This window comes from Micropterus salmoides, unplaced genomic scaffold (genome assembly GCF_014851395.1).
Source record: "Micropterus salmoides isolate LMB-PRFRI ecotype aquatic unplaced genomic scaffold, ASM1485139v1 Ms_hic_scaffold_17, whole genome shotgun sequence".
Taxonomy (NCBI): Eukaryota; Metazoa; Chordata; class Actinopteri; order Centrarchiformes; family Centrarchidae; genus Micropterus; species Micropterus salmoides.
In genome coordinates this window covers 30,325,710-30,346,132 of record NW_024040817.1, presented here as the reverse complement: position 1 = coordinate 30,346,132, position 20,423 = coordinate 30,325,710, and the positions used below count along the sequence as shown (strand labels likewise).

Sequence of the window (20,423 nt, the reverse complement as noted above, 5' to 3'; positions counted from 1 at the left end):
TTGCCATGGTCTTTTTTTAAATCAGTAATCAAAGATTCAGTAATTATGCCCTTTATCTAGGGATGTAAAGCACACAGAATATCAGGCAGCCATGCTTCCTGCATTATTACTGGGGTTGCTATTGAAAGGAGTGATGTTAAAAACAGCATCCCAAACCCCTGCAAATACTAAGATAGATAACATAATAATTTCAATTGTCTAAAAATATAACAACAAATCAAAAAGGTTGTTGATTACCGAAAACTTCTATTTATACTCCAGTGTATCGTAATCATGCATTCTCCCTCGGATGCATCTTTTGACAGTTGGAGGCTAAATGGAATAGTTACTGTTGAAGATTTGTATATTAATAAGCAATTTGCATCATTCGATCAGCTAAAAAATAAGTTCTCTTCCCTCAGCACATTTCTTCCACTATTTGCAGATTAGGAATTACGTCCGTCAGATTTACCTAACATTGAGTCTCTCCCTGAGGAAAGAGTGATTTATAAGCTGTTGTCTAGCTCACCTGAAACCAAGAAACTGGGTTCACAATTTGTAAGTATATTTTCCAAACAGGTAAATTGTGCCACACACTCTCTGAAAAATGCCTGGGAGGCGGAACTGGGAACGCAGATTGTGGATGAGGTTTGGGAGAGGGGCCTTAGCAGGATTCATTCTTGTTCTATCAATGTTATACATAAATTAATCCAATTTAAGGTTATGCACAGACTTCATTACTAAAATGCACAGGACTTTTCCTACCATTGATGGACAGTCTTAGTAAATTCTCTAGGGCTGTCCCTGACTAAGGATTTACATAGTCGAATCAGAATCGTCAGGTCCTGCCTACAGTCAACTGATAGTCAAATCATATGTGTTTTTTTGTTAGTGGCTATTGGGGGATTACACACTGTAGCTCTGCTTTAATCTTGAGAAGCTGCAGAGCTGCAGTCTCTTTTCATTCAACTTACACTGTAAATTTCCAGCTAAACTGAGGTGCTCTCTCTCTCTTGCCTGTCATTCACCGGTGCATTACTGCTGCTGACAACTGCATGCACGTGGCGGTTCCTCGCAGGTCTATTTCAAGTAGCCAGCTATTTAAAAAATTTTATGTGGTTCATCAACGGTGATAAATTATCCAAAAGTCCCGCGAGGTGCAGACAACTCGGCACAATACCAGTGAAGCTGGAGCTCGGTCTCTTCAGCAAGTGTTCCTCCACTCCCATTGCACACATACACGCCACGCCTACACATGCGCACTGACGACCCAGGGTTAAGGTTACAATTTGGATTTATTCACGCACTTCAAAAACATTTATTTAAAGTTTTATTGTTTTTACATGTTTATTTACAGCATTAAACATTGAACTGTATATTGTAATAGACTGTATATTAACTTACTGGGAGAAAACTGGTAGTTCTATGTAAAATCTAAGTTGAGCACCCCCATCTCGCCAAAATGGCACGATAATTGTTTCGCTGCGAAGCTTCGACTGTGAGATTGACAGTCGAATCAGGCTCTGCCTATCAAATCTTCGACTATTCGGGGTCAGCCCTAAAATTCTCTTTTGTAAGGAATTATATGGCAGCCTTTTCTGGATCATCTTTCTCAATGTGACATTGCACTTGACCTGGGGTAACTCTACATTGTGCCATCCACCTTTCTCTTGGAGTACTTAAGTAGGGTTGGGTGATGTCTAAAAAATTTCCATCTACAATGAAACGATGTCATTGTGTGTGCACGCACGGGGTCCAGCAGTTGTCTTACGTGTGTTGTGTACTTACTTACTTGTGTACTTACGTGTACATGTGTTCTCACACAGACTTCACTCGGTAAAATAAATTAATAGACTATTAACTTACGTTACAAGTCGCGGTGGATATTTTAAGACCAGGTAAAGCAACAGTGAACACACAGGGTGCAGATGTTGGTTTCAGTGGTTTGATAGGCTGCATCTTTAATAAGCCATGCTGCCATGATAACGGATCGCGGGTGGAAATACTGGAAAAAGACGAGTTCTAAGTCTTTTAGGCAACTTTATAAAACATACTGCTGATGGAGAAAATGGAGCAGACGGAGGGAGAGAGACAGAGAAAGGTGTTTACCTGAGGTGTAGGTGTGTATGAGTGTGGGGAGAAGAGAATTCCGAGGCAGGTGCAAAGCAATAATAAGAATGTTCGTGGTCTTTAAAAGCTGCTTTCACAGGGTGGTCTAATGTAAAAATTTGAGATTTTTTTTGCTGGGGGGGGCGGGGGTTTTACAATCACGATGCTGGCTTAATGTCGTGATGTCTGTCAGCTATCGCTGATGGATGATGGCATCGTCTATCGTAACCCTAAACTTATGTGTTTAAATATGTTGTCAGTGATACCTTAGTGTAATTATAATTTCTTTTAACATGCCCTGCCCTTTAATTTATTATTTTACTTTATTACTTTATTTACTTATTTTTGTTTGTGGGTTTTTTTGTTGGTTTTCTTTTTTTGTTGTTTTTTTTGTAAGCATTTCAATAAAATTTAAAAAAACTAACAATTTCCTAACAGGAGGCATCCTCAAATAGCTTGCTTTGTCTGACCAACGATCTAAAAACAAAACAGAAAAAAAGCTTGAACCACCAAATGTTGGGCATTTCTGTTTGATACATGACTTAAAACTGAATTCATTTGTTATGTTGTCCGACTGGAGGCATAACTCCACAACAAGCTGAACATGTTTGTGCCATTATGGTATTAAAATACAATCTAGATCTGGACACGTTATCTGGATTAGCCAGTTGCAAATGCAACAACATGAAAGGTCTCCTGCTAACTCAAGCTGCCCGGAAAATGCTATAGATAGTAGCATTAGCTAGCAATTCTTCTCTCCCCCACCTACCTAATTTCCATATTGAGATCCAACCACAACACAGGCAGAATGGAGATAACAAGAACACCTAATTAATGCCAGGTGTAAATGCAGAGGCACACGGATCACATGTTATTATCTAGATAATGTGTCCAGATACAGATCACATATTAATCCCATGTCACATGTTTGATATGTTATGGCCTTTGATATGCCAAACATGTATAATGTTTGAAACATCAAGCTAAAAAGCAGTTAAAGCATAATGAAACATAGGGGACTTGAAAGCAGCATTCATCTTTTTTTGCCACTTGGAGGCAGAACAAGTATTTATTTGGATCAGGCCTTTTGCTTTGACTCAATAATGAGAACATGAAATTGGAGACTTGGATGTTAGATTTTCCCATCGCACATAAATGCTGCTTTATAATTATAGCTTATAATCACACATTACACATTACATCCAAAATGTAATTAACTGATGCTTTAACGGATGCTGATGATTCTTAGCATGAAAGGTTAAATGTTCTCATATCAGTCTAATCCCACTATAGACAAATTATTAACAGAAAAACATATCCTCTTTCTGGCTTCACTGATGGAAACTTTATAGATAATATCTATATATAGATCACCGGGACTAACTCTATTGAAATGATAGACTTTGAAATGGGGTCTCTGACATGAAAATATATGAGAATCCTCCGCACAATCCATCTGATTTCAATCACAAACTATAAGCTCAAAAATATGCGTGTTAGGCCTTTACTAGAACACCTCCACCCAACCACTTTGTCAGGCTTTGAGGGAGCGCTGTGAATGAGTGAGTGTCAAGTGTTTCTGAAGTGCTCTCCAGAGTGTTAGATCAGGGGATGAAGGGTCATTGAGTGGAGTTCAGACACTCTGTTAAATGCACTCTTTACAATGATACCTACTGTCATACTCCCAGCTCTCGGCTTTCCGAGACACTCATCTCCCCCTCCTTTAGTCAATGAACAATATCCCGCCCTCTGTCTTTTGTCCTCCTCTTTATACCTCTCTTTTTCCCTTGGTGCAGCATGGTGATTTTTCCCCTCTGCTCTGCTGCTTTATCAGGATGTTGCTGGCTCGGCGGCAGCAGGCGTGGACGACAGCCGCTTTGAGAAGCCGCCGGCCAGCCATCTGCGTTCTGCCAAGCTCTGCACAGTGTCTCTTTGAGCAAACAGATGCAGCGGTAAATAAACACTATCTATATGGAGCCCACGTGGTGCACCCCGGGCCGCTTGCCACAGCACTTAACATGGCAGCTCCCTAACACTAACCAGGTGGGTGTTGAACAACAATAATAATTCTTCGCTGTCACCAGACTGTTGAGTTTAAGCTAATGGTCCTGATGGGACGGGGGTGGGGTGGGGGGGGTTGTCAGATGGGAAACCTGCATTGTGACCTTGGGGCAGGAAGGGGATGAGAATGGCACATTTGCAACCTAGAAGTGATCAGATAAGATTTTCTCGTGATGGTCTCACTGCTGGTTCAGAAGCCTTTCCACACTGATAAGTCAAAAAAAAAAGCAAAGGACAGAACAGCAGTCTTTGGCTGATAGGCTTATTTGGCATCATACCCAGATTTAGATGAAAAGATCAATACTATGTTTGATCTACATGTATCCAGTATAGAAAGATACACTAGCTCCATCAAAGCTAGACAAGAGTAAGAGTCTCCAGCGCATGCTAGCTGCTCTGCGAGGCTGTACTGAGGCACAGTGGAGACATGAAATGCTATTGGCTTCATGCCCCATGTTTTATTCTATTTCCTGTTTTGTCTCTTAGCTTCAGGTTGCCTTTGCTGACTACAGTAAATACAAGTCAAATGTCATCATTAGTCCACACAGGCTACCATACATTTCTCAAAGTTGGGGAACACACATCACATTTATGAGCAGGTCATAAATGTATGTGGTGTAATCCAACATGGAACATTGGAATGATTAGGTCATTCCACAATAATATGCACATGCCATGGAAAACTGGACTGTGTGGAACTAACTAGATGAGTCTCCACTGTGACTGTATTTTGGATAAAGAAATATTCTATTAGTACACATTTTGAACAACCAAAATCAAACAGCTCCTCTAATGATATCCTCTAATAAAAGACAAATACCAACACATTCTGACCAGTAACCATGACTATTCAGTCAGTCACATGACCAGCTCCTGGAGCTGTGCAGGAGAATTGATCTCACTGTTTGACTGCTGTAGAAGAGTGAAGGATTTTTCTTACAGCTCTTTCAATCCTTCACTCTGTATGTTAGATAATGTTAGATAAAACTGGTCAGATATTGGACAAAATTCAGGTATACGTGATCACAAGCAGCCGATGTCAGTCCACACAACGCAACAGACTCTCATGAAAGCTTAGAGACAAAACAATGAAGTCAGAGCACCTCCTTGTTGCTGAAATGCATAATATACTACCCTCCACTGTAACAAGGTTAACTTTCAGTGTTCAGTTCAGTTCAGGGTTTGCAGACACACAGGGAAATAGCACACTTTTGGCTTTTGGCTTTTTTTAAATTTGGCTTTTGGAAACTTCACTGTAACAATCATATTTGCCTTCTAAAATTTGTTTCTGTCAAACTCTTCTTTTCGCTGCATTATAACATAACTTCACTTAATATTTTAGGCCCATAGCCTGTGGAACAGTACAAAACACACACACACACACACACACACACACACACACACACAACTAATAACAGACACACAGTGTATGTCCAAACAGACTTCTTCTTCCTCGGCTGATTCACCAGATTAATAATGGATTACATCAGAACTCATGATGTTCTGAGCCTCATGATTGCTTTCACACAGAAAATATACAAAGACACAACTTGTGTGATGACACATTCAATCACATACCTGCTGGGGCAAGATACATACACACACACACACACACACATAGACAATCATGTACACACATACCCACGCACACACAAATCAATGCTCCATTTGTGTTCAAGTCTAAATAGCAGTTCAGTTATCTCCAGAGGCACATGATAGCACAAGTCTGGTGTCCAAAAGCAGATGTTCAGTTCCATCTTCTGACTCAGGCCTTAGACTGAGCTCTCAACACCGTACTGTCATAATGAAAGAATGACCAGTACAAATACAAGCTTTTAGGCGATATATACCCTGTGGTGGCCATATTAGATGTCTCCAACCCTAGTGACAATAAAAGCTGAGAATGGTTAGTAGTGTTTCTAGACATATGTCCAGAACCGAATGGGAATGTGTGTAGATGTGTGCTTAGCTAATTACTGAACCATAGTATCTCTTAGTGAGAGTAATCATTTATCTTGTGAACAAATGATGACACCGTTAATGTAAGTGTATTTGGCTCGTCATTGCTGTAAATTTAAAGCAAAATTTAAAATGTATTTTTTGGTTACTTGGGGGCAGAGTAACAAGCTGTAAGGACAAGATTGACATATTTTATCCTTATAAGGTTGATATGTGAATATGTCAGAAAAAAACAATAACCTCAAACATTTGGGAGCTGCTCCTTGTCATTAGGGCCAGGACGAATATATCAAGGGATTGTTGCAACACGGACATTTTTGCTTGTAACATGGAAGCACACTGCTTTTCGGTGCCATAGATCTTACATGGCACTGCTGCTAACTGTAAGCTCTGCCATTGGCTAGACAGAGATTCTATCAGCTGACTCTGCTCGGACTGGGAGCTCGAAAGTACCGGGGGAGTGCTGGGCGCAGGAACTTTGGACGAGGTTTTCAGGCCTGGGGCCGGAGAGCGGCTCCAGAATGAAGGGATTCTAATCTTTTTTTATTTATTAGGATCCCCATTAGCACCAGCATACGCATTAGCCATTCTTCCTGTGGACCATTCAGTTGTCTGTTCATAATAAAAACACTGACTATTAAATGACTTTTCTCCAAAACTGCAGCAGGTTACGTCAGAAATCCCAGAAATCTTTCATGTTTTCACCTGTTTTCAGGTGTTTCACTTGTTTAACCCTAACCCTAGGAACCCTTAGGAACGTTCTTAAAATCAGAATGTAGTCGCTTGGCCCTGCGGGGTTGCTCCACACTCCAGTGGACAGAAAGGGAGACAAGCACTCCCTTATGTGTTATTGCACATGTATATAGTATATACACGTGTATATAGCAGTACATTTAAATGAAAAGTGTGCAATGCACTACTTTAGAATTCATTATTATATTTTGCGCATAACAATGCGATTAGCAGAAAATCATGCGATTAATCACGATTAAAAGTTTTAATCGTTGCCCAGCACTAATTTTAACAAAATCTACCTGCCCCTCTGCTGTGCATTACCCTACGTTATTGTTCTGCTGATATGGTAGTTACATAAGTCCTAAATGGCCATGGATTCAAATATTTTTTTTACTCCTTTTCCCCGTGATAATTATCTCATGATCTCGAGATAACAAACCATAGCTGAATACAGGGGTCGGCCAGTGCTTTTCTTTATGATAATTTCGTGGCAATTTGCAGAGTCAGTAGTTAGCTCTGTTGGTAGAGCCTAGGACTTGCATCCTAAGAATTGCTGTTTTGACTTCTACTTTCAGCACACTATTTTATTCTTCTTTGTGTTTTTTAATCATTCTCTTCAACAAAGTTGTTATGAAGAGATTCAGGGGAATCCAATCACTCATTTCCAGACGGCTTTTTCAAAGGTTCTGAAATAGCTGTCAGGAAATGTGTAGTTAAATGGATTCCCCTGAATGAGAAGTGGATGAATTTCCTCTGCCTGGGAATGATGGAGAAATGAAAAGTCCATAGGTTGATGAATGTGGAACAATTGCTGGGATGCGCACACTCCAGCGCGTGCTTAATTGTGAGCATATAAATCCGTAAGTAGTAGGCTACCCCCTTTAGATCGTCTGACAGACACAAAGCCCATCTGGGACTGTACTGGATGAGACAAGCTTACTGCTCTTCATCAGAGGTAGAAAACCGAAACTGAAAACACTTGTGATCAGGCAAAAATATAACCACACATCCCCACAGAGGACAGAGACAGCAGGACACAGAGCAACAGTTGTCTGTGTCGCGGTCAGGTGTGTCATGTTATTCTCTCACTACTTTGTGGCGACTGTTAACCATTTGTGTTGCAAATACACTGACTAGACACTGACTGACAACATTTATATCTAAATATTTTGATTACTATTTTGCTAGGGACCTTTCAGTAGTCGCGGGCAAGCGCTGAAGCTGTGAGCAATGTGCGCTCTCTCTCTGTCTCTCTCTCTCTCTCTCTTAAATGTAGGCAGGCTGAGTAACGGTGGGGGGGTTATGTTATGTGAACTTTAAACAAAATGTAGTAATATTACCGGAAAAATTACCTGGCAATGGCAATGGGTTACAGAACCTTCTTTCACTCAAACACATTTAAAAATAAAAACTGTTCCAGGTTAGACATTATCTCCTTTCTAGTAGGTTATTTCCTAACCCACCATTTTAATTATACTTAATTCTCCAGATTTAAGCTTTAACAAGTGTTTGTATTTTTATCCCTGCTAGCAGTGGTTACTAAAGGTGTTAAAACTGTACACAAAATCAATTTGAGTGTCACTGGAAAACCCTAAGAAGATGTGAATTCTTTCTAGCTGGTGCAAAATGAGACAAAACACCCATTCAAGTTAATGCTGCTTCAACTTGAGTGAAAACTTTGAACTTGTCCCCATGTATGCTTATAATTTATGAATGTACACAAATGAAAGGGTAAATAAAGGAAAGGGGCTGGTAAATTGAGAAAATCAGTTCCTGGCATGTTTTGAAAGCCTGAGCTAGCTGCCTGCATTGCTAGCTAACAACTACAACTAGCATCTGTATATTTGGTAAAACAACTGTGGCTAATGAAATAGGAACTCCAAAAACGGCACTGTGGGCCAAATGTGCTTGAATAACAAAAAATAACTTTGCATTCAGTCAGTCAGTCAGTCTGACATTTTGATCCCGATATCTTGGCAAACTACTGACCAGACTGTAATGACAACTTGTATATTCATGGCCTACAGAGGATTCCTAATGGTTTTGGTGACACCCTGATGTTATCTCAAGCACCACATCTAGACTCAACCCTTGGCATCTCTTTGGATACCCTTTAGCATCATTTTTGTGCATGTAGGGCTCTGTGGGGTCAAGTTAGCATGAATAACTATGCAACCTCCATTTAGACTTTCAAATTAAAACTAATGTTTATCTTAAAACGGCACGTGGTTAACATCGTGAAGCACCATTTTGGTTAGGTTTAGGCAACAAAACTATTTGGTTAGGTTTAAGAAAATAGTTTCGATTAAAATTACTACGTTACTTAAATGACTTAAATTACGTAAGTTCAGTAATGCTACTTGCGTAACTTACGTAAAATCACTAAAAGGAATCAATGTTGACTTTTTCACACGGGAAATGAACGCTGGTCTCGTGGGTGAAAGTTTGGTTTTTGTCCCATCCATCAATCCCAACCACCTCCATACTCAGACTTTCTGTTATTTATACTAAAACTTTTAGTGTTAAACTATGGTGCTGAGCTTTCCCCAGTGTGTTGAACGTTGACCCGAAAGGGTGCCATGTGTGTTGGTACCACACTCCAACAGACGTGACAAGGCATAGCTATTTGATGTTCTGCGAATGAGAATGGGCTGCTAGACAAGGACAGCAAAAAAAGACAAATGCAATTGCTCTGCATTTTAACACGGCTCCACAAATTCTTCAATGGAGCTCCCTGATAGTGTCTACCGTTAGTTGCTAATAGATTTATGACACAACTGCAAACCCTGTAGAAATGCAACATCCAGGTGGCATGGACCTTCTGGTGTCAATGTTCAGAACAGGAGACTGAGAACACCACCAAACACTCATCACTTCCATCCATGAACATAAGAAAGGGAATAGTCCTCTTTCTCATCAGTGGCCCTGTGGGGGGGTTTAGCCTGAGGATATCAAGACTTCATCTTTTCCATGACTCCTCTGCTGAGGTGTGAAACAGCGTAAGAGAAAAGAATGGTCCTCCCCTGAGACTAATGGCGCATGAAGTGGACCTGAGCTATAAATGCTGATGCAATCAAAGGATGCCAATAACCTGTGAAATGCAAACTGTTCCTATGGATGACAGTGGTGCAGGGGGAACATCAGGGCATTGGCAGCATGTCATTGGGTATCCTAAATACAAAGTGTCTGAAAACTCGTGTATCATAGACAAAAGTATCATATATATTTGTATTATATGTGTATTCACGTTCTGCATCTTTTTTTTTTGTTATCTGTTCATCACATGATTTCTCAGATCCCACCGGGTGGATGTTCGACAGGACTTTGTGAATGATGCAACTCCCAGTTCCTAGTACATACAATACATAAGTCTGAATAATGAGTTAGATCAACTATATTACTGTAACGATCACTCCACTGCAACAACAGCTGTAACTCAGTTGGATTGATCATCCTCACATTATACTGATAACATTAAAGCCATTACAGTGATAATCCAGTACAGCTGTTGACCGGATGAGATCTTATCTGACAGATACAATGCCGTCCACTCATAGTAATGGTTAACATTTCACACCTTTTACTCTACAGTGTACTGTGCCTTAGGCAATGTGGTGTCCTTGTCTCTATATTCTACCATATAATATGCAATTATTGGGAGATTGCTGAGCATTTTTGCCAATGATGTAGCATCTCACAGTGAAAAACCCTCAGTGATTGATATAAACACACGTGTTCATAGAGAGAATTAAGAGACAGGAAAATTGTAATTAATTCATTGTTATAATATAGGCTGGTCTCATTATTTTCTGTTTTTAATTTATAAAAATCTGGAATCTGTTGTTGTTAAAATGTTAAAAAAGTGAAAATCATATAAAACATTTAAAACAAAAATGTAGGTCAACATCCAAATTAAAAAAGTACTTGCTGTTAACTGTAAGGCTGCTGCAGTATTTATTTTCAATGCTTTGAAATACTCACGCTTCACAGTCATTTGCATGTGAAGCTCATTTGCATTTAATACCAAATTCTCTACTTACAATCTATTACAGGAAACAGAGTGTACTGTAAACAATGCTGAATACTGTCTTCATGCACCAGGAAGTATAACATCTGAATTTATGGGGACATAAATTTTGTTTTTCACTGCAGGCGCTCTGACTTCTGTGTCAGGTGTTACTAATAGCATTAATAGTTGTTTTCGGACCAAACTTTTCTGGGGACTCCCTGGGAGGAACTGTTTACTGGATGTAAACTGAATACATCCAGATACACCTGGGCCCTGTTTCAGAAAGCAGGCCTAACAAACTCTGAGCTTCTCCCTGAGCTCTGGGTTGACTGAGCCTGAGGTGGCAAACTCTGAATTTTCGGTTCCAGAACAGCTGATCAGAATAAGTTCAATTAACCCTGAGTATGTTGAGCCTGATGGAAGCGCGTGCGTGGGGATGAAAAAAAGCCATCATCAATGGAGCTGATATTACGATTCACCATGGCAACGGGTAAATAAAGGCAGAGCCTCCATTTTAATTGGGTGGAGCTATAAATATGAATGCTGCCAACGCGGACCATGATAAACGCAGGAGTGGAAGAAGGATCAATGCGTTAACATTATTAGTCTACTACACAGCGTTGCTCATTGATCATTTACCAGACTGGAATTTCCTTAATGAATGATAAAGTGCTACAGCCCATTACATTCGATTTTAAATAGGAAGGCTATATTTATTAAACTGTAACCCGACGGGGCTAAATGCCGGTGGCAATCGGCTACCTGATTATGAAAATAGGTTGGCTATAGATCAAATATAAGACACAGTTTACTCGTGGACCTATGATTGTAAAGTCACAGTCACACCCAGCAGGTTGGTCTACTAATTATTTTTTTGCAGTGGAAAATGTCTATAGGTTTAAAGTTTTAGACGTCAATTTTACATTAATAAAATCTTGCTCATTTTGTATTTTTTTAATGCTATCAAAACACATTCAGACTATCAGCAGGTAGGCCTAATAATGAAAGACTCACTTTTAAACCTTATTTAGGCCTATTTGTTTCACATTAGCCCATCCCCAGTTGACAACTGAGGATAAATCCACGACGTGTGGAGATCTGTCCTTACATCGATGACAGATTGATTATAAAAGCGGTCATGTTCAAGATCATGTTTGGGTAAAAAACGAATAGCCTATCTAACTTTTTAAGTTTTAAAGATGTAAATGCATTCAGATTTGTGCTACTGTGATATCAACAGTATGAAGTGTGTCAGACAGCCACCTCAGGCTCCGCAGGAGGGGAGGAGTCAGAGAGAAACAATTGATCAGCATCAGTTGCTGGAGTTACTGATCTAGGGATTATCTGATCTTGCTCTCTGAAACAGAAAACCCAGAGTTTCCCTCATCTCAGGCTCAACATACTCAGAATTTTCACTAATCCCGCTTTCTGAAACGGGGCCCTGGTAGATCCACCCAACTTGGTCTCAGCCGTAAATGAAAACACCTGTGTGGGTGTTCAGGGCCTTTCAAAAAGCCAAGTACTTAGAACAGATTCAAACACCAGACTACTTCCAAAATTAGGGATTCATGGGATTCATTTGAATATAGGTGCTTTTTCTGTTGATTTGTCCCTACTGTGTTACTGCATTTTACATTGTTTTTTAGCAAAATGAGCTGTGTCACTGCACTGTGCACAACGCATTCTATACAGCAGAGTTTCACATTTCACGTTTGCCAACAGCCTTTGAAAAGCACTGACATAATGCAGCGCCATGCTTTGACAGCATGATGATATGGTTTTATTGAGCTAGTCTAATTTGCGTTTTAGGACATGTGCATATTAATGTAGAGGTGTGTCTAATAAGGTGTTGCGTCGAAAATGAGTGTGTGGAGTAAGTTCTCCATGACATCTCATCCTTCATCTCATCAGTTTTGAATCAACAACACTTTTGATCCAAGTTTCTCCCAGTGTGGTGAAGTCAAGTTAAGCTACAGAATTTAATTAATTAATTTAAAGGGTTTGTTTTCCTTCTGATCTCTTCCAAGTCAGTCTTTTAATCTGAAACATTTCTTTTCTTTTAAAAGCCACAGTATTTTATCAGTATATAGTATCAGGGGTGTGAGATAAATTAACTTCTCTTCAGATAAAATTTTCTTGAATTAAGTGAGAATATCTTGAAATAATCCAAGTCATGCATGATATATACAATGATCACACTGAAAAAAAGTTGGTAACCAGCCCTACCCATAACCCAAAACCATATTTTGCACTGGTACTCCAATTAAAATTTCATAATTTTTATAAAAACCTGAATTTTCTTCATATTTGGGTGGTAAGGCCTGTCAAACTGAAGAAACCAGTGGATAGTAAACCCTTTATTTCCACATCATGACAATATCTATTTTAATTCAGCACACTGTGTCAGTTGGGTCTGAAACTTACACTCTTTGGACATTCCTACTCCGAAGCACTTCTGCAGGCGGCAGTACTGACAGCGGTTCCTCGTCACCTTATTGATAATGCAATTCTTGTCCCGGTGACACGTGTACACCATGTTCTTCTGGATGCTTCGGCGGAAAAAACCCTGAGGAGACAGACACACAGACAGAGAGGGGGTTGGTTTATGAAAAGAAGACTTTCACGATGTTAACTCAATTTTGCTTCTAATCTTCTGTAGCAGCCTATTTTCTAAAACATCCACACAGCTCCATTGAAATTCTCCTGCCACTGGATATCATAATGTCACGACAGCCTGTATAACAATGTGCTAGATGTTTTGTCTTTTCTGTGCCGTTAAGGCTGAGAGAAAAGAGAGTCGGTGTGTCCCTGCTGGGAACTCTGTGGAGCTTCAAATGCTGGATTTAAGCTCAGAAAAAAGTACTAGGGGGAACAGAGAGCAATACGGAAGAATAACTAAGGACTTTGGTTCAGATGTGGGTGAGGAGCATCACGTCTGAACTTGACAAGGTGACATTGAGCTTCTGTGGAAGACCAAAGCTACTTTTCTTTCAAAATAATTCTTTCATTGTAATTCGGCAGTTCAGCATGGATCTTAATTTTTTTTTTTGGTTTGGTGTTAAAAGAGATGTAAGTAAATAATTACAAAAACATGTAGCTATATCTACACTTGACGTGACAGTGGAATAGCTGAGAGAAGGGATCATTACAGTTTGAGGCATTGAGTTCAGGGAATCAAGTTCAGGACATTAAGTTTTAACTCCTACATTGCCACAAATGACAAGAAAACTAGTAATGTCGCCATGATAATAACATTTTCATTTTTTTTAACAGAAGACTAAATGTCTTTGAATTTCATAAATGTTAACTTACCGTTATGATGTATACTCTTGAAGCCTACATGCACACCAAAAGGCTAAATTTTTTAACATGTGCAAGACTGGCCCACGGACCCACTTGGGCCCCGCAGGACCCAAATTTAGGTTTTATGTAATTTATGTAAAAGTAAATTAAAGTTGGAGTGCGGGACTTTTACATATAAATGAACGATTGTCACATTCAAACCCTAGCCAAACGAGTTCACACAATGCTTATTAAGCCTATCACCGCCAGGCAGGCCTGCCAGCAGAAATGACTGGGCCCCTGAAAAGGTCCAGTAAATGGGCCCTCTGCAAATCTGCTTTACTCGTGTCAAGGCATGCTGTGCTCTCTCTCTATCTCCTACATAAAAACATACGTGGCTTGCTATATGCGGTGCACTTCTGATGTTTTGATGCTGCATACAACAAACATTACTCAGAGGGAGTTTTCATTATGAAACAAGTTATATTTTACTAAAGCAACATAAAAAAATAAAATAATAAATTTTTTATTTAAATAAGTAACGAAATTAAATTTGGTTATCTTTGCTTGTATTTAGAATGAACATCATTAGTGTTGGACTGCATGGGCCCCCTTAGCAGCCCCAGAATGCTTTCTCCTTTTTCCCACCTTATGAGCGGCCCTGCTGCCAGGTAAATCTTACAGTATTTCACAATATACAGGAGTTTTAAAATCGGGTGTCAGTTAGTGTTGTGTCGTTCAAAGAACGTTTCGTTCATAAGATCTAATTGTGTGTATGACTCGGGAGGAACGGGTTGTCTCAGTGAGTGATTCGTTCATTTTCACCCATGTGTCACACGGCAGCTGCATGGGCTCCGTCAGCACAGGAAACAGAATTGATTAGTTCACGACTCTCAACTGTGGGTCTGTTTGAGTCGTTCATTTGTCACGTGACAGCTCGGCTACAGGGCTGTGGTAAGCAGGCAGCACAGGAAACAGAACTGATTAGTTCACGACTCATAGCAACTGTGGGTCTCTAGGTTTGAGGAATGAACGACTCGTTCACCGCTCACATGGGTCCTCCTCAGGCTGAGTGACTTCCAGCTCAGGAGAATGAGAGGCAGGTCGGCTGTCAGGTAACAGTCATTATATAGCTACTTTGTTAATTATGTGACATTTTATAAAGCATAACATTATTACAGCGTAGCGATGTTATAGTTTTAACACAGCCGCACCGTAACTTTAGTCCTGCTAGTGTTTACAGCTAACAGCTGATGAGAGTTGTTCTGGTTCTGCTCCACTTCAGAGCCCTGACAGGGTTCTACCGGGAGCCGAATTACCTCCGAGGTCATCTTCTCTCCAAAACAAACAGACCCGGACATTAAAACATTAAAACACAGCCACGTAAACGTTAGCTCTTTGGTGTGTTACAGCTAACAGCTGATCCAGGTCCACCAGAGAACGCAACGTAACTTTTACTTTTTATTTACCAACAGAGCCGTGCTGTTGTTTCACAGCTCCTGATTGGTGAACAACCTGCAGTGTTTGACAGCGATGTGCTCATGTGTGTTTCTCTGTCTGCAGAATCAGGACCTGATGTGGCCCATTCTGCGTCCAGACCTGCCAAACTGCTGCTTTATATGTGTTTATTTCTCTGTTCCTCTCTCTGTGCTGGAGTTCTTTAAGAACTTGGTGGCTTGATCCAGATTATTATTAAATTGGTTGAATTTTAATAAGAGTGTGTTTATTCATATAGTGTATCAAGCTTATTACTTCTATATACGCAAATCTGATATTAATATTTTACTCATGGATAAGGACGTTAGGCTACTGTATGAATGAGCACGTCAGAGATAATGATAGTAATTATATACATAAGCCTTTATATGGCTGGTCTGGTTGTATACTCAGGAAAGATTGTGAAAATGGAAGGATTTAGCCGGAGTAGCGGTGATTGCATATAGACAACATATTTCTGTTGTTTTTACATGGTTTGAATTTGGTTGTGGGCCCAAGTGGGTTTATATAATGATAATAGAGAGTGAATTTGTGCATTATACTTTGTCAAATTAAGCAAGTCAGGCAGCCTTCCGTGTTTGAGAACGGCGCTGTTTTTTAATCGCCCACTAGAGGGCTGCAGCACCATAATAAACAGCCTAGTTCAAATGAACGAAATGAACAAAATTACTCAAAAAAGATTAGTTAATTTTAATGACTGAGATTTGAATGAACGAGTCTGTCAAAAGACTCAAACTTGCCATCACTAGTGTCAGTGGACCACATTCCCGCACTGGTGGACTGGTAATGAGTTTTACACCAGCCAGCAATGGTTTGTTTGAAAATGGGAGCTCAATGATCTACCATTGCTCTAAAAAAAATAAAAACATGAAAAGTGATTATGGTTTACTTTTACTTAGTATGACGATATAGTTTGTTGCTTTGGCAGCATTGTATTGTATGCAGTCATTCCAACAACGCCACTTGAATTGAACGGAGATGACACAGTTCTCTCTCTACATGGAGTATGGTGGAACCTGTGGCAGAAAAACCTAAGAAGCATCCAAGAAAAGTTTGAAAAAGCTACATATAAAAAAGACACAACGTTTGAGCAAAGGATTACAGTCAAACAACGGAGAGTGCTGAAAGAAGGGACTAACACGGATGTCACATTTCTGCTCTTGGACAGGTTGGTATAAAACATTCTCACTCCCAACTCATCAGTAGGGATTGGCGTTACATTTTAATGCCCTGTGTACTCCTTTAGCATCATTTTTGCACGCATACTTACCAATAATATGCAATGTCCGGTGAAGTTAGCAATAAATTTAGGGTTAGGGTTAATGCGACGTTCAGTTTGACTTTCATAATAAAACTAGTGATTAACATTGTGAAACTGAAAGTGGTTAACTTTGTGAATGGTTAGGTTTAGGCACCAAAACAACTTGATTAGGTTTAAGAAAAGATCATAGTTTGGTGTAACATGACTTAAAAAGAATCAGTGTTGACTTTGTGTTTCCCATGTGAAATGAACACCGGTCTCCTGGGTGAAAGCCTGTTTTCTGTTCTAGCCTGATAATAAGACTGAATTGCCATTTAATTCATTATTTATTACTCTGAACAAAATTATGAATGCAACACTTTTGTTTTGGCCCCCATTCATCATTAGCTGAACTCAAAGATCTAAGACTTTCTCTATGTACACAAAAGGCCTATTTCTCTCAAATATTGTTCATAAATCTGTCAAAATCTGTGTCAGTGAGCACTTCTCCTTTGCCGAGATAATCCATCCACCTCACAGGTGTGGCATATCAAGATGCTGATCAGACAGCATGGGTTCTGCACTGGTGCACTGCCTTAGGCTGGCCACAATAAAAGGCCACTTGAAAATGTGTGGTTCCATCACACAGTACAATGCCACAGATGTCGCAAGTGCAGGGGGAGCGTGCAATTGGCATGCTGACTGCAGGAATGTACACCAGAGCTGTTTTTGAGCTGAATTTGGCAGTACATCCACCCGGCCTCACAACTGCAGACCACGTGTAACCACACCAGCCCAGGAACTCCACATCCAGCATCTTCACCTCCAAGATTGTCTGAGACCAGCCACCAGGACAGCTGCTGCAACAATCGCTTTGCATAACCAAGGAATTTCTGCATTCTGTCAGGAACCGTCTCAGGGAAGCTCATGTGCATGCTCGTCGTCCTCATCGGGGTCTCGTCCTGACTGCAACTTTGCACAAGTGGACCAACATTCCACAGGCCACAATCAACAACCTCATCAACTCTATGCGAAGCAGATGTGTTGCACTGCGTGAGGCAAATGGTGGTCACACCTACTGACTGGTTTTCACGGACTCTCACGGACCCTCCCAATACAGTCAAACAGCACATTTTCAAGTGGCCTTTTATTGTGTTGTCTTGAATAAGATTGTGTTCAAATTATCTAACTACTAAACTAAAGGACACACAATAAACCTGTAGCGGTGTACTATTGGTGTTAAAACACTGGTTGTTTGCTGGGGCAATTTGGTTTGGGGAAAGATGGGCCTAGAGCTCACTGGAACCACCAGCAGGTTAATCTGGCCCCTGAGTGATGAATACGTTTGCACAGAAAATGGAAAACGGCAAGTACCTGAGCACCCAATCCTTGTATAATGCCAATAGACTTTTGAGCCTGGTGCACGGCAAGCATAATTTCTAATGGTAAAAAATATACTTCATAGTGTTGAGTCACAGGTTTTTATGTCTAAAAACAAAACTGGGTATTTATCCGAGTTGTATAGAAAAGGTAATGGTAAATGGTCTGTACTTGTATAGCGCCTTTCTAGTCTATCGACCACTCAAAGCGCTTTTACACTACAGCACATTCACCCATTAACATGCATTCTTACACTGATGGCAGAGGCCAAGGTGCCAACTGCTCGTCAAAACAGAAATTAACATTCATACACATTCACACACTGATGGCAGTGTCTTGCCCGATGACACTTCAAAATGCAGACTGCTAGCTTATAGAAAACATTTGGAGCACACACTATGTACATTAAACATTCAGCATTATTAACATTTCTTAAAATGTTTCTTTTCATATTTTATTATGTGAAGCATATGGTCGCCATAAGAGGACCTTACTGTAACATGTAGCTTTTATTTACATTTTCGGTATGAAAATTATTGATCTTTTTCTTAGCATGGAACTTGAACACAGCGTTGGTAGTTCAGTGCCTTTACAATATTTGTCTGACCAAAGGAGGTGTTATTTACACCTTTTCAAATAATGTGGTGCTTTCCATCAAAAGGCCAAGACAATATGCATATACTTTTTAAATTAATTCCATAGCTGCTACGCTTGTGTGCCAGAAATGACCCTTTTGAGCCCTCTCCATGTAAAACCAATTTGAACCATGCGCACTGGGCTGCCTGCTTGACGGAAAGTGATAATGAAGACAATCTGGATCCTCCTTGACAGTCTTGATAAACAGAAACAGAGGCTGAGCCGAGCTCGGCTACGTTTACTGCCAAGCAAAGTGACAGAAAGTAGAGGAGCAAGAGTCTTCACAGATTTTTTTCCTCTTGATATTAATTTACCGTTGCTCTGGGGTCTTTTGCAATGATCGTTCATCATCCAGGCTCTTTTGCACATGTTTGCAGGCACTTGTGCCTGAGGAGCTTCGTTCAGTATAAGGGGGTGGGGGGTTAAAATTCCATTTACCATAGCTGCCTGTGACGGATGGGGCCTTGCCTTTTCATTAGTGAAGCGGGATGCATGATGGGTAACAGATTAGATCACAGGACTGAAACGGCTGACTCTGTAGCCCATCTCGCCTCGGCCTCGAGCATCCGTCAACCTTCGGACCACCCCCTCGGTAGCACAGATACTAACCAAAAGCAGCCAATCGTATCTCAGTCTTGATGACATGTGACCACTCCGAGGTCACCTCCCCACAGTTGGTATTATTCATTTTCTTAATAGAAGCCTTTATCCTGGCTGATGTAAGCCGAGCGTGTTCGTAGACATTACCTGTGGGGTCTGATGGATGACCACGGAAGCGGCCTGCATCGCCTTCAGCTGCCATATAAGTGTGTTCAGGTTGGGTGCAGAACCCAAGGCTACTCAGGTACTTATGTCATTCAAAGCTGAGAGCATACAGGTCACTTAGCCTTGGAAATCTATGTGTGTGTGATAAGTGCTGTACAGTATGCTGGGGGTTATACTGGGAACTGCAGCTGCTACAGTTTGTGTGTTTCCCAAGACAGAGATGCATTTTGTGAGCTTCAACTATTTGAAGAAGGTTTGTTGACAGTTCATGGCCTGAGCTGCAACACTCCTCATTTAAACTTCACACAGAGTCCCAAGTAAAGGGAGATCTCATAATAGCTTCCACCCTGCTCTGTCAGAGTATAAACTGCTTCACAAAGAGGCTGCAGTCAGTCATGAGACTGAAGCAATTGATAAAAATATGTCTCTTAAACAAACTTACCAACCAATCCTTTAAGGAGCATTAATAACAGATACATTGCTGAGAAATCTGTTCATTTCGATTCCATATTGTCGAGGAGTGGAAAGAGCACTTTGAGAACTCCTGAACCCAACCAACACATCCTCTGTGGAGGAGGCAGAGCTAATGTGTACAGTACAGCACTGTCTGTTATAATGTTATTAATAGAGCCTATAGAGCACTAACATAAACAAAGACAGAGGCGTTTGGTTTGGTTTGATGAATCTGTTTTGGTCTAACACCAAGAAAATCTATTTGCTCACTACAGCTCCATACACACTGCGTCAGCGTGTGGAGAAATCCAAGGCTTG

General features: G+C 40.4%; 1 protein-coding gene across 1 annotated transcript in view; it reads right to left on the bottom strand.

Moving 5' to 3' along the window:
• LOC119907524 (retinoic acid receptor beta-like) overlaps positions 1–20,423 on the bottom strand; it is a 91,961-nt gene that overhangs the window by 26,626 nt on the left and 44,912 nt on the right. The window contains exon 3 of the mRNA XM_038725287.1: positions 13,277–13,418. Coding sequence (XP_038581215.1) covers positions 13,277–13,418 — 142 coding nt within the window. The remainder of the gene's footprint in view (positions 1–13,276; positions 13,419–20,423) is intronic.